Here is a 23,523-nt window from a genome sequence, read left to right on the forward strand (position 1 = left end):
TCTATGATTCAGGTTAGTAAGGCAACTACCATCTTTTCATATGCTGTGTATTTATACCCTACTGCATTTTCCACTCTATGCATCTAATGAAGTGGGGTTTAGCCCACAAAAGCTTATGCCTAAATACATTTGTTAGTCTCTAAGGTGCCACAAGGACTCCTTGTTGTTTTTGCTGATACAGACTAACACAGCTACCACTCTGTAACCTGTCATGCAGGATATAGCAGTAATTCTTAAACTACAGCCACCCTACCTCACCAGGAAGAGGAGATAGAGTGGAAAGTTAGGCAGCGTACATTTGTTTTAAGAAGTCATCTAACTACAGAAGAGTTAGAAAACACGGGGATACAACATTCTTCTGTCCTGAATTGTTGGTGAAGGTATTAGGTACTCAGTAGACATGTTTCTTCCCAAAGCGATGGATACCTGGCAGTAGTGTGTGCACTACACACAGCAACTGAAGTACGCAAGAGCTCATTTGATGTGGAAGAATGCAAAAGGTACATAAAAGTAAAGTCACTTATAACCACTTCTCATAAAATCAAATATTGTGTAAAAGAGTTATGCATTTATAACCTAAAGCATAGGATTAAATAAAAAGGCATCAATAAAATATGAACTGACATCTACAGCTGATTATTTCATTGTGGTGGGAATGGAAAGGTTCCCCCACCAGCAAGGACATTCCATAGCTTTGTCTTACAAATAAGTCACTGCAACCTTAATATTACTGCCATATTGTGACTGTGGCAGTAGCCTGCAGTACACACACACTATAGTATACATAGCAAAATGCATTTGCGCATAATGTAGTTTAACAATAATGAACCTTTTCTATATTTAAATGTATTAAATATGTAACAAACAGTAAATGCACTGGATCAACTATCAATGTAGTACCAGTGCTGGCAATAGGAAATTTGTGTTTGTCAATAAGTTAAGCAGGTATGTTTGAATTCTCCCTTCTCTGTTCAAATTCTTATCCTGCAATCCACCTGCTGCTGATGGCACTCTGAACAGTCCTGACAGCAGCACATGCTGCTCAACTGTTGCAGGGCACAGCTTCTGGCCTCCACCTAGGCTATGTTCTTTTTTAATCTTGATTTGTCACACTAGTTTAATGTAAAGGTAACATCGCTTTGACTATCGAACAACACAGTTACTCTGCTTCCATTAATGATGATGCTGCCAATATAGCAAACATCTAGAGTCTGGACCACACAGTTTATAGGATGAACGGGTTATGCAGTTTTAAAGGTACTTCATATCATATTTCAGATTCTTAGATTAAAGCAACTTTAGTATGGCACCGTTCAGCTTTTTCTTCCATATCCTCACCTTGTAGCCCATCAGTATATCACAAAGCACCAGTACATTGAATGTGACAGTTACACGTTTAATAGCGAACAGTGAGCTAGATTCATGCATCAACAGTGGCAGCTAAATGTGGATTACAGAATGAGTGACTGATTGTTTAGATCAATGCATACTGATTTGAAAATTGAGGATACACAAGCCCACAATGTACTTTTTTTTCCAGAGTAACAGCTTCAGTTAGTGAAAGTAGTCTTGCTCTGCCTTCCAAATTCAGACTTAGCAGTCATCAGAATTCACTGTGTAAAGTGGGACTAATGAGTTAATGTGGTAGGAGAAAGTTGATGGCAAAACGATGGAAATATACTTTTCTGAGATTACATTTTACTTAGCAATTTAGTAGGTGATGGTCATTTGCTAATTCACCTGCCATCACAAAGGCATAATGCAAAATTCACATGGGGGACCCAAGAGCTCAAAGACTTGTATAAAGGGCTTATTTTTTCACTCTTGCATAGTCTGTTGAAGAGAACTCCATCTTTCCTAGTCCATGGAATGCAGATTTTGAAAAAACAAAACAAGTATGAAGAAATACTTGTGTAAGCATTTTTATAGCAATGGAGAATTATAAGAAGGGAGGCAGCCACACTGTCTGTTCTTAGGCAGGCTGATGGAAAAAACCATGATTAAACAATCCAACCCTTCTAACATGTTTAGGAATTAAAACTTTATATCCAATTGTTTCTCCTGAAGACAAAAAAGATTATCTAGATCTTACTGGGTTTGCTCCAACAGCACCTGCTTGTTTTCTACAAGAATACCTTATCCAGCAAATCCTGGTCATTTGGTGTCAATTATTTTGACCATTTAAAATGGAAATTCATTTAAACATATCATTTTGTATACTATGAGCACAGTAGCTGGTGTTTAAGAATGGTAAAGACAACTCTACAAAGTCCTCAGCTGAATGCCAGACTGGAGCTCAGTTTATGATTTCTAGAGTAAATATGCTGTTAATTCTCTTTATTTCATAGTAATGCAGAGTCACTTTAGATATCTAGTCCCATTTCATTGCCTAGAACACAAGTAGACAAATCTTAGACTGAGGTTGCAGGATGAAGTTTATAAAATTAAATATTTCTGTAACAAGACTGAAAACGGTTTCATTTTAATTAACTATTTAAAAAAAGTTTAAATAAACACAAGACAAAGTCAAACATGAAATCTAAAGTTAGACAAAAAAATCCTAAATTACTTTAACCCACAAGTGGATTTCTAATTGGTCTTGTTAGTGGGCTCAGTTACAGTGTTTGTGAGCACTCCTTTGTCCTACTCTTCATATGCCTTTCTTCCACTTGACTCCACTCTCCCTAAATCTTTCCACACTTTGGGGACATGACTGTTCAAGTAGAACTAAAGGCAGAGTTTTAAATCAAGGGGTTTGTTTATGGGAGACCACAGACATCAGTGCTCCATCTTACCAAATTCATTCTCTTCCCTTGCAAGTCAATAAATTAGGCTAAATCATACCCACACCTTGATCTGAATATGCAGAAGTTTTCTGTGGCTTACAATGGACAGGGTAGGATGGATAAAAATTTATCCCCCTTCAGTCCAACCTGGAAAGGTCTCCAGGCCTTTTCTGAATAGCCCCATCATTTCTCCTGACAAACAATGCTATAACCAAGGGTACCACCAGTGGAATCATGCTGCTGTGGAGTTAGAGTACCAGAGCTGGTGCCCCAACAAGGGCCTCCATAAAATAAACCTGACAAGTCATATTGGGAGGCAAACGTCATTCCCAAACAGAGAATTGCGTAGGAGGCGGCCTTTAAAAGAATCCATCCTCTTTCTTCTACAAAGTCCCTTCACAATTTGTGTGGTAATTAAAGTTCCAATTTTGCTAGACTTCAAAAATTAAAGGATGATATCCTTCATACCTTATAATGCACATGGTTAAATGTCATTTTTCAACAGGGTCCTTGACTAGTTTTTTTATTTTTATTTAATACTTCAGATTAAAATGTGAACTGTTTTAGGAAGTCGCGTCAGCCTCAGGCGTTTCAGGGTGCATTACTTAACCACACAATCCAACAAATGTTTGATTCCACACATCCGACTACTAGTCTTCTCATATCAATGGTCAAAAATCTCCAAGTCCCTCTGACCAATAACCAAAGAAAGAACTGAGCCTTAATGGACACTGTACACTAAGGAAATTTCTTCCCAGGTTAGTTAAAATAAGCATTTAAATGTACGTATTGGCAGAATTTCAGTCTGAAATGGGATTGAAAAATGTAAACAACAAATAGCATTTTAATTATGAGTCTAATTGTTTAGTACACAAGCATTACACATCCAAGTGCATCATAATTCTATTAAGTGTGAAACTGCTTCATCTTTACGTGTCTTTATATCTGATGAGGATTCTTTTGCATCCAGCTTCTCCTTCAAATTCTCTTCTTCTAGAAAAAGAATGTATTGTTATATAAATGTATAGTATTAAAAAAATCTGACATACCATACTCTTAGGAAAAAGAGACTAGTGTTTGGGGACACTTCCTACAGAGGCAATTGTTCCAAATCAGGGAAAGGAAAAATTCCCATATCTGCACAACCAAAGAAGTTGCAGCGAATAACTAGAGAGGATTCTGGTGTGCACCAGCATTGGTAGTACAGCCTGTATGCAACCAATTTAAAGTGTTACATACATTAAGTAGCAATAAAAATGTAACAGCACCAGTTATGTAGCAATATATATTAACGACCCGCTACCCGCTACCTGCTACCGAGGGAGAAAAGGCTTATCAAATGTGGACTACAGGGATGATGATCTTTAAGTCACTTCCAATAAATCAGAAGGTTACTGAATGTAGATTCCTCAGAGCTCCCAGCAAGCAGGGCCAAGGGAGAACTAGTTTAAGCATCTGCTTGATTTCCTTCTATGGGCCTGCATGTATTTCTAATAAGCAATCTGGTCCCAAATCATTTAGGACTTTTAGCTTTCAGGTGTCATCTAAGCTGTTTATAAGTTAACCGACAGGAAGTACAATTTATGGAGGACCACTTAACCAAGCAGTTACATTCATTACTATCTTCAGTTTATTGATAGTTGCAGGATGCAGCCCCATAGAGTGCATTGCAGTCTCAGTCTGTCATTGTCCCTTTAAGATAAGCCCGTTAAATTCAACTTATCAACTTTTCCATTTGACATTTAAGTGAAAATGTCCTGGATACTTACTGTGGACTGACAGTTGAGTAAAATCCACATTAAATGCTAGTGCACTTACAAGGCTAATTCCTGTTGTACTAATTACTCAAGTATACTGAATTATGCTTACAGGCGTACCAGTAAGTGCCTAGTGCCACTGTATTTCTGTTTCTGGTGTGGGAAGCTATACTGTGTTTCATTAGCGTAAGTATTACCTAGATCTCTCCCACATTTTGGTGTCTATAGTTTGGCAAAGACTCCCATAGTTCCATATCTGGAAAAAGTAATTTGCAAGATATGGACTTTATCAATTTAAATATCCACCTCTGGGGAGAAGTATCATTTTTCAAGGAAGAAAAATTATGCATATGTGAATCTTTGGAAACTAGTAGATTGGAGGATGACTGTCTTGAATATACACTTTTTAAAAAGTTTAAAAGGCTCCCTCTGCTCCACTGCTGAAAAGACTAAGACATCAGAAAGTGCACTCAACCCAAAGATCAGATCTGCATCTTTCTCCCTCCTTCCATGATCATATATATATATATATGCATCTACATTGCTCCTTCCAGGGAGAAAGACAGTAGCTGTAATTGTGGCAACAATCCACTACCTTGGTGATTCCCTTCTTCCCCCTAACTCCTAAAGCAGAAGCCAAGTGCTCAGATTACGTCCAGGAAACCCAGAAGTGAAGAGTTCTACATGTACAGATAGTGGCACAATCCTGTCAAAAGCACAAACACAAGCTTACCCTTCAAGTTATGCAGGAAGTCTCTAGGTTTCTTTTGTGCTTGAACTGGAGAAAATGCAATCAGTGGAGAAAGAGTATGCCTTCTTTCAAAAAGAGACATGCGTGAAGGTGTCTTGATATACTCTGCATCCAATGCATAGAGTTTTCCTACAGGACTAAATACTTCTTTTGTTTCTGTGCATCCTGGAGTAAGGTTTTTCTCAGATCCACATCTCAGAAATTGTTTTCTAGAAGGTGACTGAAATGAATCTGCCTCATTTCCAAAAACTGTCTTTTTCAGTGCTTCATACCTGTTGCGAATAGATTGTAAATCCAGTTTGCATTCTTGAGCAGCCCAATCATTTTTCACTATGTTTGCTAAGGACTTGCTATCCCTTGAATTACCTTCGACTTCATCATCAGTCTCTAAACTTTTAGAGCTATTAAGACTTATGTTGCCAAGTTCCTCTGGAAGAGTCTCATGTAGTATTCCAAACTGGATAACTTCATGACTGTCAGAACTAGTACCACTTACCATTTGAGAAGCATCCCACGACAGAGTTGTATGCATTGAAGAATTCTGACAAAGATAAGGTGATAGAGCATCTGTTTTAATATATTCCTCTGCACTATTATCCAGAGGATTCATGCTCTTATCTACAGCTGGAAAGACAGATTCTTCTGGATCTTCTGAGAGACTTTTACTTGAAACAGTATGTTTTGATCCAAGCTCCCAAGATCTTTCGTTATCTGGCATTCTTTTAGCTGGTATCTGTGTTGGCGATTCACTGATGTGGCTAACCGCCAACTGCTTTTTAGGTGCAGGTGTCATCCAACTTAATGAAGATTTCCCTTCTAATAAGTTAGAAACATTAAGGTCAGACATGTGAGATGAAGACATAAAGCAGGCCATACTAGTATCTATTCGGCTACAAATTGCAGACTCTAGATCCAATGGAGCTTCTTTTGTCACCATTTTAGTCTGAACCAACTCTGTATCTGAAGGATTTTCAGCTTGAATAGCTTTTCTCCATGAGCTTCTAATTTCAGTAACTAAGATTGAAACAAATAAAGGACATATTTAATTGCAATTACATACTGTTTACCCACCTATTTTTCTACTTTCATAGAAGTGTAAACATGCTACTTTTGAAATGATGGATGTTTCCCCACCCATGCCCCCAATGCCAACGGCACAGAGGTGATGGCATAGGAGTTCTATACCAGTCTTTCTCAACCTTTTATATACCAGAGACCACTTGTTGCCTTCCTAAACTGTGTCAGGGAGATCTTTGGGTCTGGTACGAGTCTGTGCTCCAGTCATTGAGAAACACTGCTCTCTCTCGCCTTAGTCATACTATGTTTGTTTTGTTACAGGTACTATGTTGTGTTACCTATAATAAGTATGTCATCATGACGACGACTGTTAAGAGTTAAAGCCATTCTGATTGAGCAGTGGGGTTTTTTTTGGGGGGGGGGAGGGGTGTCCTTTAATATGGCAGCATCTCTATTCAACAGAAATTCACTGAAGTTCAACTACTCTCCATTATGAGAACAGAACTTACTCAGATTTTCTGGAGTTCGTGGGATCTGTTTCCTTGTTAAGAAAGGGTTAGAAGCCAATGAGCCAATTAGGTCATCTAATTCCATTCCTTTTCCACCACCGCCCTGAGTCGATTCTGATACCACTACATCTGCAACCTGTAGGAGAAAGTTTAGAGAATGGAAACTCTTGAGGAAGATTATAAAACTTTTGTTCCTGCCAATAATAGCACTGAATGAATCCCATTCTCTCCACCCACTCCAGAGCATTAGGAGTTCCACAGCCCTTGCTTAAATGTGTGTGTACAATTATGGAAAATGCTCCTTTTAAAGTAAGTAAGTGTGAAAAAGAACAGAAAGCCTCCTGGTCAGAATATGAAACTGGAAGTCAAATTCTGCATTCTGTTCTCTAATTTATCACTGACTTGTTTCAGCCCATGCTTTAGTTCATCTTTCTTTAAAATGGAGACAAGATTCCCTGAGAGACGAGGAAGTGAGATTAACTAACAACCAGGAATTGAGAGTCCTGGATGAAAAGCATTTAAGAGAAGTATTAAGCTTTTACTTCGAGAGTTCCAATCTGAACAATTATGGGAAAATCATGTCACTTGGGATGTCAATATTCTATAAATGAACAAATATTCTTGAGTGCAGCTGACAATTAACTACACCATTTCAGGGATGAAGACACTTAGTCTTCTATCTCACTATATAGCACAACTTTCAGGTTCTTGTAACAAAAATTCCCTTTGAAGGACTTAAAGTGCCTGCACACACCTGCCATGTCCAAATGTTTGTCGAACAATATTCAGATGCTATAGTTAAATGCCAAAATATGTAATAGTTATAGACCTAAGAGCAGTTTTGTAAGCTGCAGAAAGCTTTCAGTAAGTGAAACAAAGGAAAAGCATCAACTCTGTCAAGCCTAGAAACAAAATACATGAATGGTATAAGCAGCTCTATGTCACCAGGGTATGCTTAGTCACGTAGTTCTCCCAGGGAAGACTAACGGCGGCTGCTTAATGAGAACAAGTAATCTTTGATTAACACCACAGTTTAGTTGGTACCCTTTCATGAGTCTTACACTGGCTCTGATAGTTTGTTGCCTTAGTAGCTTTCAGTCCCTTCTATATTTGTGTGATATACAAAAGGAATTCAAACTTTCTACCTTCCCTCTTCTGGGCTATTAGTTTGTTCCATCAACGGCAGCTACATATACTTGACTATTATTCTATTTACTGCACAATGTCAGCAGTAGATGCAACAGAGGGACAGGCTTAGGCCCTTTCCCGTGGAAGTAGGCCTATTTGCAGAAATCCAATACAAATACAGAAATGAGGCGCCTTAGAAATATCCAAGCACTGTGAATACTCTCCAGTAATATTATGGGGTTTACAGATTCCTGCACAGCAGCATTACTTTTCTCCTGGTAAATCAGAAAGGCCACCACCCACTAGGATATTCCAATTAAGAGTATTCTATTGTACTTGAGCAATGTGTATTTGAGCAATGTGTACTTTTAAATTATAGCCTTCATCCTTTTCTTCTTACATAAGTCAAAAATGAAGCTTAGACAGCTACAATTAAATAAGAACAGTTATAAACAATTGAGTACCAAGATCAAATTATCTTTAGAAGATCAGGATTAGTGAATGAAGTGTAATTAAGAAGGGAAGCTTCTCCTAACCTCTTCTGCCAGTTCCTCTTGTGCTTTCTTAACAGGATCTTCTCTTTTAACTGCACTTGGTGATTGGAGTACATGAGTGTCTTCGTTCTTCCAAGCTTCTATTGGTCTAGGTTTGTGAACTGCATATTTTAAGATTTTTTGAGAAACCGACCGTTCTTTCCTTTTGGGAGTTGTAGTATGTACATCCTAAAGGAACATAAAGAAGTTTTTAAGTCTTATATTGAAAAATGCACAATCTGAAGGAACTACCAAACTCAACTGCACAGCACCTGTAGTGTCAGCGTTCGTTTAATCAAATAGTAAATCAAACACTGACAAACACTCATTCCAGTCAGATTTTAAGTTGACACAAAGCATACCTACGTAGGTGAAGTGTTGCATATAGAGAACAGTAAGCCCTTGGGTTTGCCCTTTCTGTGTCTAGGGCAGCCAAGATGCAGCAAAGGTGCTTTTTAGACAATACTTGCATTCCTCAACCTGGGACCACCATGCAAACCCTGAAGCATAATTTAGGATTGGCCCTGATGCTACTGAAGTTGAGCTGCCACTTCACAGCCCCCATAAGAAGCTGTTCCAATAACCAGATATTACTGGTGTAGTACAGACACTTCCTAAGCTGGGAGCCGGGTGTGGAAACTTATCACAGGTGCTATGCAGCCTGATGATTTTCCCAATGCCTGGGGAATCCTCTGCTAGGTGTCGATGGTAACATCATAACCATTTTCAATCTACCAGCAGGACTCAGGAAAGTATGCCAAGTTTACCTTGCAATCTCTTAATGCAGACAGAATACAAACGTCTCAAGTGTTTATCTTTTTCCCCCAAAGACAATTTAAGCTATTAAAAACTGACCTTTTCAAGTACCATACTGCTGGGTTCAGCTGTGAGAAAGCTCCGTGTAGCTGACTGCAAGTGTGAGAGCATCCTAGAAAAAGACAACATTCCAGTTATTGAAATTAAACCAAACATGCTGCATATAAGTCTTATGAAGCTCAGTATACTGTCTGCCCCGTACCTGTCCGTTATGATTTCCCTCAATTCATCCCGGTCATCAGAAGGCAGTTTTACTATAGGGAGGACTTGTGACAATTAGAGCGGATTTTTAGCCCTATTTGTGTATCAGTCTCCCAAGCAGTAATAAATATGAAACCCCCACACATACTTCTATAGTGGAACTTTATATAAAGAGATGTGTATTATTCATATTGGGAATTTGAGATCAACTGGAGTTCTAAAGCAAACTGTTGAAGGATAAATGCATCATTTTAAGTATCAATGTATTTCAGTTCCCTTGTCACACCACATGAAAGTATGTATTCTTTAAGTGTTAAGTAACCTGCCTGTAAGCCTTTTGGTGCTTGTGGATTTGAATTGTGTTTTAGGTGTTTTATGAAGTCAGATAGTTGGCTACTAGTACAAGTTTAAGTCAGTTCTGATGGGCAAAGAAAAGCAGAAGAAAGCTAAACTAAATATCATCACTACATCTAAGTAATTTTACCTATTTCTCTTTTAAAAACTATGCTATTAAAATTCAGTTTACTCACTAGGAAGCAAGTAATCTAATTATGTATAGTAGTATTCCGACCTGTTTTACCACTTTTATAACATAGTTGTCTGTCCATGTTACACATTTACTTTACTGGAATTTTCAGAAAGTTATATAAAGTCACTCAGTAAACACAAGTCTAGCGTTAACTGCTTTGATAATCTGAAGAGAACTCAGATGCAGATATGAACTGATTTCTAGGAATGAGATAACTAGTCAAAATTTGTTGAAATTTTTACTCCCTTTATTTTTTCCAAACAACAGCTTTCAGGTGTTTGTAGGAGTCTTTATGTGGGTGTATGAAAAATACAACCTTTTAAAATGCCATAGAGGACCTCCTAGGGTAAACAGCTGCCATGTAACTCAGGACACCCAAAATAGGGATAGTTATATAGTTTCACCCTTTGTAGGGATTATGGAAAGGCTTCATAAAAGAAAGTGTTCAGAGGAAGAATCTTAATGAGGAAAGTAACAGTCTGCACCGGTTGACCTCTTTTACTCATGCATTGAATGGTCCAAGATAGTTTTTTAATCATACCTTACTGTAGATGTTGTGTCCATGATACTTTCCAATGCTGCATCCTCTCTCTTATCGTCATTTGCTTGACAATCCCTTTTTGGCGTATCTAGAATAGGAAATGGAAGGGATTTGTTACCACTTTTTGCCTCGTCTATTTTCTTTGATTATGAAGGACCAGAGGTGACACACAACAATTTTAGATCTAGGAGTGCTATAAGCAGACTAGTTCAAAAGGCTATTCAAAATGTCAATTTAACAAAGCCCTTATGTACTCTACAGTGATTTGCCAATACCAGAAGATGAGTTATAGAACGAAGCTGGTGGGCAGAAAAGTGTGCAGATATCAAATAGCAAACACATACACAGTTTAGTACAAGCGCTCTTCAATTAACAGAAATTCAGTATTTTGATTCATTACAGGCATAAAAATTCAACCCACATGATAGGGTTTTCTGAATTAAGTCATCAAAGATATTGCCACTTCAACCACAGGAACCTCTCATTATATCACTATATTTACAATGCCAATACATTGTAAATTAAGCTCTAGGAGTTAGCTACGGTTAATATGCAGGCAGCTCTATGTAGAAGTGGATGTTAGTGAACACAATTTTAACCAACTTAAAAACACACTGTCCTAAAGCAGACACATAGATCACAAAGGCAGAGTAATAACCAGGATGGTTCTCTAGAATTATTAAAAACTGCAAATTAAAAAAACCTCCAGCCAGGAATCTGTATGCAAGAAAGCCAAGGAAAACACACATGCTATGGAAGTGTTACCAGAATTCTGAGACTTCCTTGGGTTTTTGTAGTATGTTACCTATCCAGCCGAAACATGCATGTTTCTACTAGAAACAGGTTTAAGTTATTGCAGTTAGAAATCTAATAAGGATTTTACTTTTTTTTAAATGAATGTTGACTAAGTGGGGGAGAAACAAGGCTCATAACAATTGCAAGACACAATATATTTTAAAACGCTCATCATGTATTAGTGAGATGAAAGTGGCACTAAAATCCATGTTTTAGCAGTTTTCCTCTGATAAGAGCTGAGTTCTCAGCCCAAGTTTCCTTATTCCTCCATGAACAAGGAGCAGTACTGAAAGGCTCCAAAGAAACAGTGCTCAGCACTCATCTGTCAGAAAGGCAACTGCCATGACAAGAAGCTATTGAGGACTGGAGTATCAAAGGCAAGCAGAGAATCCTTTCAAGACAAAGAACACCTTAGGGATGACCAAAAACATTATCCAATTTACTCACCTGGAATTGATGCTGGATATTTACAGAAGACACTGCTTTTATAAGCCTCTTCTGTTGCAGGATCAAAAGAAAGAGGAGACATAGCTGGTAACAAATCAAGTACCTTTTCAAAATAAAAATAAATTATTCAACAATTATTTTTGTGAAAAACTCCAGATCAGTAGTATTTAACACTACTAAAAGTGATTCAGTATTTTTTTAAAACTAAAGGCCAGAGGCAGCGAGATCACAAGCAAATGTTTAGCAGATGTTATAAAACCGTTATCCTTCGTTCACTGGAAATAGACTAAAAACTTACCTGGTCAAATTTTATGAAGTAAATTTTATGCTCAAAGACAGACACCACTTGAAAATTAAGTGCTCTTTTAACTACAGAGAGTTACAGGAGGTAATTGCTATGCAAGTTTGCCCATTGATTTGCTGCTACGACTCACTCCTGACCTGAAGGGACCAACTTTGAATTACCTACAAGGATACCAACTTTGACTGGTTATCATAAAGGTCTCGTGTACTTTGAACTAAACTTACACCTACTCATCTTAAAAAGGCCAAGGAGACTAGAACATTTTTAATATCTGGTACACTGGAAGCATTAAAAGGATTCTACTGCAGTTATATATTTGTTAGGAAGTCTGCTTCAGCTCTCCCAACCCCAGAAAACAGCCATACTCTACTTCTCCAAAAAACTCATTACTTACTGGATTCTGATCTTTAATTAAACTAAAGGGAGACTGCCCAAGGAAGTTTTCCCACTTCATATCCCAATCTCTTTGTTTTTCAGCAATTGATTCCACTATCGACACGTGATCCTCTCGCTTCAGTTTGTGCCTGCAACATTTTAAAAACAAATGGACCCTAAGTATTTGTACTGGAAGTAAAATCATGTTACATAGAAAGCAGACTGATAGAGATCAGATGTTTTTCTGGGTAATGTTGCAATTGCTTGGGATGGACAACTTCGTGCTATCAAAGTGTATTTGGGTGTTGGTTTTGTTTATCTTGTAACAGTTGTCAGATAATGTAAATATATAGTCAATGAAATTTAACGAGACACAGGGTTCTAGAGTATCTTAAGTGTCCCATTGTTTCTTTTTTTACAAACCAGTTTTATATGCCAAATGCAAGCTTTGCAAAGAAAGCATAGATAACTGACTAAAAATACAAACGCTGACCAAAAACTGTCATTAGAGTCTTTAAAGAACACAATACCTAAAATAATTAAAGGGTGAATACAAGAGATTTAAAATCTTAATTTCAGTTTACTATGCTAAAATATAGCCAGTACAATAGACTTCTCACCGATCATTTAAGATCAAAGGAGTAAGAATCCTTCACTACCATCACTGAACTAAGATGCCCAGCTTCCGTTTTCACACAGCCAGGAGCACAACTGGCTTGCTCATAAAGAGAGCAGAGGGGAAAATGCTGAATTTTGCAGATGCCTCTGTAGATGTAAAACACCAAGTAACACCAAAACATTTGTCAGCCAAAATATCTATCAAGAGCAGAGCTGATGAAGTCAGCATATTCTCTCAGTAAAGCAAATAAGGCCAAAATATGAAGTGTTGTGTTATTTTGGAAGAGACATGCAGGAGACTACACCTTCCCTTGTGCAAGAAAATAAGCATAAAGAGCCTCAGAAAAAATTCTAACAGTTTACCTCATGAACTTCAGACCCAATAAAATTTTATTCTGAAATTTGGTCTTCCCTTCAATGTACTGAAGATCTAATTTTAGTGCCTCATGGTCAACTTGTTGACGTTCATGTCTTAAAATCTTCAGTGCTTCATTTAATAACTGAATGACTGTTAACAGATTGAGTTTTCCAGCTTCATATATATTTCCTATATGCAACTTCAAATATTGAAAAAAGAGAAAACCAATTAGTAAACAGTTTCATAGATACATCAGTTATTAGATCGCTACCTTTTCTCTGAGGAGGTATAGTAGAGGGCTACAAAACTCCTATGATTATGAATCTGTACTTTTTAAAAAAAATTGAGACACACACCTTGGTTGAGATCCAGAAAATTAAGGGTGCTTAGAAGGGGTTATATATTAACTTAATATTAATATGAAATTAAAGCATTTTAACAAACATCATTTGTAATCACCACTCAACAATTCTATGAACCTGAACATCACTGTACACAATGCATGAGTCTGACCAGTCTAGTTTTGTTGTCCAAGCAGAGTGAAATGCAAAATATAATCAGAAAAAAATTAAATTAGTTTTAAGTGTTCGTTTTAATATGGGATTAGCAATGCAGTTATTGATTTAATAGCTTTAGTGAGATTTACACTTGAAACAGGACTTCAAATAAAGAATACCTAACACCGTACTATAAGACATTTTACCTCAATACCTCCAAGTACATTTGAATGCAGAAGAAAATAAGCCCCCAAGCAATTGTTTCGTTACTTTTCCTTATTCCTCAATTTTGACAATGACCAACATCTCCCTCCCTAAACTTTTTTTTTTTTTTAATTTAAGGAAAGATCATGTTTTCCATATATGTCTTAGAAATTCCTGCTATGAGTTTTTCCAAAAGTAATCTAGGCCTTCCCTTCACCCAAACATGATATCATTACTGCAGTTTAAACATTTTTAAATGTGATAATTTAAGAGAATAGCTTGTGCATGTTTGTAGGGCAGGTTACAGTAAGGACATTAAATACAATCAGATCAGATTTATTCGTTCTCCCTTGCTACGTAAGAATACTTGGCATCTGATGCAACACTAATCAAGGCATGTTCCCAGGTCTATGAGCAGTATGCTGCATTACTCTGGGCTCATAACAGATGGCAAAACAGACATGTAGCTCCATTAAGTGAGAATAATTTTACTTGTCACTTTTGTAAGGCAACTAGGAGTTCTAGGAATAAAAAGCACAAATGTGAAGAGACAAGTATTAGGTACTTTAAAGACAATGACATACGTTGTACATTTGATTTTCAATTTTTTCAAGCAGCAGCCTTGGAACGTTGATAGTGACATTAGTTCCATCTAAAGCATACTGGTCCACGTGACCATCAACAACAGAATCTACAACTTCTTTTTCCTTTTCCAAGAATGTAAGGGTTTCCATTACAGATGCCCACCTGGAGCGAACCTTAATGGGGGAGGGAAAAAAAAAATGTCATGGCTCAAATGTTTGCCACACTATCCTGGTGACAAGTCCAGAAATGCATAAAGTTAAATGAGGAATGCTAGCATGTTTGAAGTAGAGAGCAGTATCTGGGATGGAATAATTGCTGGAGGAGTATGTTAACTAAAAAAATAAAGTCAGCCATCTGCCATCAAGAAGAAAATCCTCACCTTTTGAACTCTCTCTGCTTTGTTACTTTGCTTTTGGTTATTTTGCTCCATTCTAGTTAAAAAAATAGATAATTGAGTTAGCTATGATGAAACTACGATTAAAAGTTTCCAATAGTCTGCCTTTAGCTTCATAAATCTGAAGAACAGTTAGGAAGGAATACCTACTTTTGAAGCAGTTTGTGCAGCTCTGCACATTCAGATCTTGCATCTCTTATTTGTTTAGTCAATAATCTGCAAAAAACAAATGAGCAAAACAGAGCTACTATATCAAGCTGAAGGCTTGCATTTTTTTTTTCTGATATCCCAATTCTAATGGTCATTGACATGGAAAATATGAAGGGAAGATAGTAATTTACTTTTCAGGCTGTTTCAGCCCAAACCTGAATATCCAGATAGCTCTGAAGCCTTGCACAGTTCACTGTATAGGCTCACACAAGTTATTTTGTGCAAGATCTTTCCTAAAGATCTTACCAAAGACTTGGAAGTTTGACGGTGTTCCATTGCATTATACTGAAATAGTTTTCAATAACTACAAAAATGATATAGTTACCAGAAATGTTATTTCTCAGCTATCCAAGTACTTAAATTATGGCTGAGGGCCAATTTACATGTTAATACACAGTTTCTCAACTGTCTGGCATACAAATTCTGTGTTCCAATTGACTAGTACCCACTAGGAGCCAGAGCACTGGGATTTACATAACTGCAGTGGCTAAACTTTTCAAGACCCAAGAGCCTAGCAGCCTAATTTGATTTTTTGTTTTGCCACTTATATATAAATGGCCTGATTTTTAGAAGTACAACAGGATCTTCAAGTATTCTGAAGTTTCTTGACGCGAAAAATAAAGAAGTGGAAGCTTTGAAAAGATGTAACTCGGTGCAAGTCAGGATGTTAATTATTCCTCAGCAGGAAGAGACTGGATATGTCCCGGTTGAAGACCGAAGAGGATAATTTAGTAAGACAACTGAAGGATGATGCTGACAAAGTATATCCCACTCTGATAAACTCAGAGGCCAAACGGCTCTTATAACCACAAAATAATTACTATTTGTTTTTTAAACAGCAGTGGCTTTAAATACACTATAACTTAAAGTCTACTCTATACCCATCCCAGAGTGCTCCAGCCATTTTGCTGGATGAACAATCACATTTTAAATGTTTAAAATTTCTCTGTTGTTACGTGTAAAGGGCTACAAAAACAGCACACAGGGAACAACTGAAACGAATATGCACAAAGTGTTGTTAATTGCAAAAAGCTGGGAGTTCTTAACACTAGAAGGCAAGACATTTGCAAAAATGTTACTTTAAGCTGGAAAAGTCTTTATCTATATTGCCACTCATGTAATAAGTAATTTTTATGAAGACTTTCAATTAAAAATATCCTCCCCCACAAGAGTTACTTACTGTGCTTTTCTTTGATACTCTCGAATTACAAAATCTTCCCTTTGTATAGACCGTAAAAATCTAATACATGCCACCCTGTATCTTGCTGCTGCCTTATATGAGTCATGAGGTCTTGAATTCACGGCTTCCGGAAAATGTACATTGGTGTCTATATAAATCAGTTAAACATAAAGTTCAAAATGTGCCATCAAAATTATAGGTAACAAGACATGTTTCTAATTTCGGTGATTTAATTTAAATGCAAAATATAAAACAGAGGTTCCCATCTCTTTAGATGGGATGGATCAACATATGTGGCCCCTATTCACTTTGTCCTTTTATCCATTTCTCTTCGCCTTTTTCCCCTTCAGGGTACATTTATTCTTTCTGCACTTTTCCCTCACCATCTCACCAGAAGACTATATGCTCCTTGGAAAGGGGGAAAATTGCTCCTTGGGGACTCCATAGAGCTGACCCACATGTGCTGTGAAGAGTGACATCAGAACAGAGAAGATAGTAGCTTTCCTGCCCAAGCTTATCCAAGCTGAGTAGAGGAAAACTGCTCCTGCAGCAAGGACCACTATAGGAGCTGGGAAGGAAAGGCAGATTTTAAGACCCTGCCTGCTGACTTACTTGCTGCTGCATGAACACTTTTGCAATGGGGCGGGAAGGAGGAGAAGGACTAGTCTAGAAAGACATGCCCTTTTCCCTTCCAGCACTACTGTACAAGAGGGTATGTTTACATGGTAAGCAGAAAACCACAGCACTGAGTCTCAGAACCCTGGTCTACAGATTCGGACTCATGCTACAGCACTAAAAATAGCTGTGCAGACATTTGGGCTTGGGCTTTGAATCCCAACCCCTTCTGTACATTTCAGGGCCAAAGCTACATCTACACAGCAGTGCAATCCTGAGTCTGTTGATCCAGGCTTTGAGACTCACTGCTGTGGGTTTCTGCTTGCTCTGTAGACATAACCTTTCATGCCACTATCCTTCTTGGATTAATATGGTGAATACTCACCCCCAGATTAGGAAACACTAACATAGTATCTCATAAGAGCATGAAGAAACTGGTTCCTCTACTTCACAGTACTTGCATGTAACAGAGGGGTATTTGGTTGTGTTTGACTAAGTTTGCTCAGAGGGAAACTCAACTTAGTCAATTTCAGAAAGTGATTAAACTAGTTTTAGGGAAACTAAATTCCCCCTGCCAGTTTTTTAGGTAAAAGTCACATTTAAATGTCATCTCGTTCTTTCCACAAGAACCACCTTAACTATACTAGTGTTACCACCCCACTATAAACGCACAAAGCACTGTCAGGTGCGCCTAGCAACCCAACTACGGAAAGCTTGTCTTTCAGTTACAAACAACCAACTACTTTAACAATAGTAGGTGAAAAATACAGATAAGATGACAGTGTCCCTTTAACTTAAGGCAGCTTTTCATAAGAGCTGGAGTTACCCAAAGAAACTACAGTGAGATCTCAATCATCCGTCTAAGTGTTTTTAGTTTCCATTTTAAAAACAGGTGAAGTGATAAAGAGCATGTTAGTAAGCAGTAACTCAGACCACCAAGAATAGCAGGCTAGTCTTATTTTTGACAACATGCTTGTTCTATTCGCCAATTAGACCGTAATAAAACTCTGCCATCTTCCGAAGACCCTCCCTGCAGCCACTATTAGCAAAACAAGTTTAACACTGGAAACAATACAAAAACAGGTAATACTACTAAGAGTTTAGACTGCAGTTTCTAAGTTCCTACACAACTTGTATAATGCTATAGCCTCTATGCATTTTCCTCACTTGCACCAGAATCAGAATGAATTTAATTATGATTTCTGAAGCACTTGCAAAAGATATTTCAGAAGTCATGTTTCACTTAGTTTCATTCTAGCTTAGATATAAGTTAGGGGTTTGTTACAGGAGTTGGTGGGTGAGATTCCGTGGCCTGCATTGTGCAGGAGGTCAGATTAGATGATCATAATGGTCCCTTCTGACCTTAAAATCTATGATTAAGTTTCATTTAGCTTGGACCAGATGGGGTTGATAACGGAAGAAAGTTTTGCTGCTCTCATCCCATACCAGTGCATTTAGTACTTACAAAAGGTACCTGATGTGCACACTAGAAGACTGAAGCTCTCTACATAAAGACAGAACAGTCAGCAGATTCCTAAGCTGCATCATTGTGCCTCAAACCTGTTTCCAGACCAGTTTATTTAAGTTAGTGTACCTTGTCTAAGCACAAGCTGCAAGAGTGAAGTGAGTAGTTTAGTCTCCATGCTCATGCACATATCTTGACTCACTGCTGAACAAGTGTATCAGCTAGTGCTACTGATACTCAGACAACTGGAGACAAACTGCCAGATCAGTTCACAGAATATTCTGAAACATGCAGACAGAAATATTTATCATCACTTCACTCCATCATATGAATAAAAATCAACCCTTAGAACCTCACACACCTTTATCACTTATGGAGATTTGTACTGCCTGATTACCAGTTTTCCATTTAGAAAAAAAAAAGGAAATTCTAAATGGCTGCCATTTCTGTGAGGATGAGTATTTTAGAACTAAATGGAGCAAGAACATGCACATAAATTTTAGCATCAAGATACAGACAAGTGCTTTTTGTTAGGAACTAGAAAAGATAATATTAGATAAATCAATTTCCAAACAAAACTATTATACTATGGGGCACCAATACTAATTGAAAATGGGTTTTAAAACGAGACCAGATCTGAACCCACTCCCTACCAACCTCCAATGAAGATCTGGATTAACAGCTCAGGACCTTTTAAGATTTTTATAACAGATTAAGCCCTAAACAGTTTCACACTGTGTCACATATTATGAATGAAGCGATTAAAAAAAAAAAATCAGACAACTAAAGCTTACCTTCACAATCTTTTTTCATATGTTGTACTATTACATATCTTGCAAAGTGGTACATTAGATGAATAAATTTAGGACCACCAGGAGACAGAAATAGTGAAGCTACAACAGGGGGAAAGCTGTTTCCACATTCATCCTAAGGAAATGAAATTGGTTACTATTAATAAATTCTCCCAAGAAGTGATTTTGTCAAAGCAAAAACTACCACACATTTAATTAAATACAAGAACATTGTAATGGGATAAAGGTCTTTAGCTGCTACATAACTTTGAAGCAAACCCAGTCTATGTGTTGTCAAAAGAGTAGACAGTCGTGATATAGTAATTTGAAAGTTTGGATCCCCTCCTCCCCATCTCCAGGATGGGAACAAATTGTTTCAAGACTATGGTCAGGATTAGTTATGGATATCTGTTAGATTTCCTCTGCTGTCCCAACCCCCTAATAGGTAAGTGCTCTATTCCAATTACACTGTGTCCTGGAAAATACTTTTGCCACTTTTTCTTTTCCACGTTAAAGGCAGTCACTGTATTATTTTCCTTTTCTTCAGGTGATTTTGCATAACAGAGTTCACCCAACTTGCCATTAAGGAAAGGGGTTAGGATCTTGTGACATACTGGAAACCCTCTAAGCATAAAGGCAATGATTAGCAGAACCCCATTTAGACAGAAGCTAGCGTAGAGGAAGAACCCAGAATACAGTTAGGGAACCAATTTTGCTTTGGGCCTGTTTATAATTTCTATTCAAGAAGCTTGTTTAAACTTTAGCAGCTTTGCCCTTACCCAGGACAAACGAATATTCTAGAGCTGCAAAGTTTCTTATATCAAATTGCATTCTCAATACCAATGTCTTCTACAGTGGCTGTAATTAATTGAAACATACAATATTTATGTTGAAATAAACTCTTCCCAACTTACCTTTTAAGAAAGCCTGTTCACCTACAGGTTTGTCTGAGGCATGAAATACACAGAAAGCTAAGTGTATGGCTATAGCTTTTTGCATGCATGAAGCCCAAATGTATCAGCTTTGCAGTCTAAGCTTTACCATACCATGCTGTAACTTTCAGTTCAAATAAGTCTAAAAAATTGACCTATGCCATATATTGTACTTGGGAAAGTTAGAGTTATTCTTTGATGGCAGGTACTTTGTTTAATAACCTAAAACGCTACTTATACGTGTGGTACTCTAAACAGACAAGAATTCCCTGCAGTGATCATTTCATTCTTGCCAATACTTACTGAAATTTTTTTTAGCCATTCGCAGCACTGCTTCCTGAATTCAGCATCTCCCTTTTTATCCGCTGGAGGGCAACAAAATCTTTCCATTCCAAAAGAAGAAAAGTCAGTTTCAGTATATTTGTAAATAATCTAATTTACCTATTTAAGTATGTAGCTGAAAAATGCAAAAGTTTGTAGTGATTCCTTTTAGGAGGAAGGTAAGGGAGGAAAGAAGTAACAGTACTCAAACTATGATCAAAGGGTACCTGGAAGTTTGCTAAAATGACTAGCAGTGAAACAGTTCACACGCACAGGTTTTTGCTATTAGGGTTCATAGTTAATACATTATACCCAAAGCTGGTCAGGTTGTCATTTCCTATTATAAGACCCTGTTTCCAACTGCTTATAAATTTGCCCAGCTCCTTGGGCTGAAATTTTCCATGCCAGCTGTCTGCTTTAGATGGAATTTCTTTTTAGAAAGTTTCTGATAAAATTGTTTCACTGTTTGAGAATCAGATCAGGGAAAATCTTTTGCCCACGTTAAAAAAATGCTTGTCATTTCATTGAGAGGCTCTATAGCTTGAACCTGATACTTGAAATTTGGTTAGAGGTGAGGAGATGTGCCTTTTGCCGTCTCTATAAAAGCTTCCTCAAAATCGTCTACATTACGACTACTGCCGTAAAAATTTGACCTAGGTAAGTTGTCTGCCACGCATTAAGAAGCTGTACCCCAAGTGTGAGAAACCTACACAGATGGTAATTTTGTAAGTGATTTTTGTAACACATTCTCCAAACAGGTTACCTCTACCCCAGAGACATCAGTGATTATTCTATTGCGAGTGTGCACAGAACACGGTTATTAATTACACAAAAATTGTGCGTACCGGAAAACCTCTACTGAGCGTGAATGATCCAGTTTAGTAAACAAGAAGCGCGCAACCACATGAAAAGCATCCTTGTTCGGCTTGTCAAACATGTTCCTGATAAATATAAAGTAATTAGTGACAACAACCAAAATAATTGAAATTTAAGCATTCAAACAAACTAATTTAAGGTTTGTATATGAATTTAAGATTACAAAACCCCTCAAATTCTTTGGTCTGCAAATTTGGCAGAACCCTTCCAGATTATTTTAACAATTTTTAATCCAATAAAGGACTCTGCAGCATTCTAGGCTCCTTAATAACATTTAGACAATCCCATCCAGAGAGTTTATTGTCCTAAAAGCAGTTACGTCAGTTCAGTGTCAATACACTACCAAGGTGACTGTTTCCATATAAACTGCATCGAATTGTGTCAAATCCACACAGCAATAGCTGTTGCTATTTCCAGACCTCATTTCTTCTGACAAATATCATGTACACTATTATTTGTAGTGAGAAGCAACCCAATGAAAAGCCCATTTTGTTTACCAGAGATCCAGTGCACAGCACTGTAAAGTCTGACTGCTCCACATGAAAGGCCTTTCTACAAACCCGTGAACAACACCACGCATAACATCACATCTCGCTGGTCGATACCCACAAGAGGGATTGCAGGGACAGCTAGCTCCATGTTGGCAGATGTAGGGTTGGTGGAAGAGATGTGCTGCCACAGCAAGTCAGGGACAGGCTTCTCCAAGAAGAACGGACACACCCCACCCTGCCTTCAAGGTGGGAGCCCCACTCCCTTTTGACCATCTGTCATGGGCAGGGTTTACTGGAGAAGAGCCAGGCCCTGTGCAGGTTACCACACATCCAGGTTTTTCTGGCTATTGCCTCTTTTTGGAGGATCCATCCTCCGTCGGGGCAGATTTTTCAAACAACAGGAAATGTTTGAATTTTTTCAGAGCAGACACTGCAGCTCAGAAAGAACCTCACTTGATCCATGTCCTAGTTGGTCCCGTCCCTGTATCCAAAGCTGCCCACATAGGTCCTGGCTCCCAGCCCTGGGGAAGGGGCCCTGTAGGACGTTGCTGACTTACATGTCCTGGGCTTCCACCAGCCACTCTGCCACTGTGTTAGGGAGCGGCACTGCTCCCCACCTCCAGTGAGTACCCCCGCCACAGATACCCCCTTCAACTCCCCAACCCCACAGCATCTTCTTTTTGGATGAATGAAATATGGTAACCCTACTGTGCAGCGTCTGCACCCCGCAGCACCATAGGAGATGCTCCCAGGTGATCTGGCCAGGGGACACCCGAGCAAGGCATCTCCCGCTCAAGGGATCCCGCCCCCGCGCCAAATCTGCCAGCACTAGCTCGGATGCCCCCTGGCTCGCAGTAGCCTGGGCACCCTGGTTGGGGAGGGGGGGGGGGCCGGCTGGCGCTCCCTCTTCCCCCCCGCGCACTCACACTCCCAGGCTGAGGTGGGTGCTGAGCTTCCCGGCGGCGGCGGCGGCGGCTCCCGCTCCCGGCTCGAAGCCCAGCGCCAGCAGGCAGTGCCAGAGATGCTCCTTCTCCCAGACGCTCATGCTGAGAGCCGGGAGCGCTACCGGCCTCGGGGCGGGATCGCAGGCCGGAGGAAGGGTGCGTCTCTACTCCGAGGGTTTCTCTCTCCGGCGGGGCCCTCTCTCGCCGCCGTTCCCGCTCCCTAACGCAGCCGCCATTTCCTTTAACCCGCCAAAGAAAAAACACAGGGCGCGGAGCGTCCCTCGCAGCGGAAGTGACGCCATAAGGGCGCGCCCGCCGCCGACCAATCACAGCCCGGAGAGAACCCCTCCCGCGCAGCTGTAAGAAAGAACGCTCTACCAGGAGGATTCGTAGATGCGGAAATGTAGGTCCCAGCGTGCAACGCGGCACACTCCCTTCCTTCTGGGTAAAGCATGGCCTGCTGGGAGCTGTAGTCTCGGCCTCGTTGCCAGCTGGCAACTGTAGTCTCGATGGCTATGAGCTACTAAGGGAAGCCGCTGTTCTGGCCATGGGA

The 23,523-nt window shown here is 38.9% G+C and overlaps 1 protein-coding gene and 1 non-coding gene across 3 annotated transcripts; both read right to left on the reverse strand.

Moving 5' to 3' along the window:
* Positions 1-1,382: 1,382 nt before the first annotated feature.
* On the reverse strand, positions 1,383-23,254 carry HAUS6 (HAUS augmin like complex subunit 6). Of its 2 annotated transcripts, none has more exons than XM_048849507.2 (17): positions 22,953-23,254; positions 21,505-21,600; positions 20,642-20,720; positions 19,410-19,542; positions 16,536-16,683; positions 15,296-15,361; positions 15,131-15,182; positions 14,751-14,924; positions 13,471-13,664; positions 12,509-12,638; positions 11,811-11,913; positions 10,569-10,656; positions 9,337-9,409; positions 8,485-8,670; positions 6,821-6,956; positions 5,277-6,308; positions 1,383-3,776 (listed from the first exon to the last, which is right to left on the reverse strand). In XM_048849507.2, exons 1-17 carry the CDS (start codon positions 23,069-23,071, stop codon positions 3,682-3,684), a joined length of 2,904 nt encoding a protein of 967 aa, XP_048705464.2. In that variant the 5' UTR covers positions 23,072-23,254; the 3' UTR covers positions 1,383-3,681. The 2 variants fall into 2 exon arrangements, with proteins under 2 accessions (XP_048705464.2, XP_048705463.2); XM_048849506.2 differs by having other exon boundaries at positions 1,383-3,779; positions 22,953-23,253.
* Positions 9,483-9,614, reverse strand: LOC125637488 (small Cajal body-specific RNA 8). Its single transcript, XR_007356968.1, has one exon.
* Positions 23,255-23,523: the final 269 nt, after the last annotated feature.

This window comes from Caretta caretta, chromosome 5 (assembly GCF_965140235.1).
Source record: "Caretta caretta isolate rCarCar2 chromosome 5, rCarCar1.hap1, whole genome shotgun sequence".
Classification (NCBI taxonomy): Eukaryota; Metazoa; Chordata; order Testudines; family Cheloniidae; genus Caretta; species Caretta caretta.

Bases quoted from the DNA above. Each gene is read 5' to 3' on its own strand.
- HAUS6 (XM_048849506.2), bottom strand. From the start codon at position 23,071: ATGAGCGTCTGGGAGAAGGAGCATCTCTGGCACTGCCTGCTGGCGCTG. The intron at 15,183-15,295 runs GTAGGTATTCCT...TTTTTTAACTAG, and splicing joins CTGCACAAACTGCTTCAAAA to AATGGAGCAAAATAACCAAA. The intron at 6,957-8,484 runs GTTAGGAGAAGC...TTTCTCCTACAG, and splicing joins AAGAGGAACTGGCAGAAGAG to GTTGCAGATGTAGTGGTATC.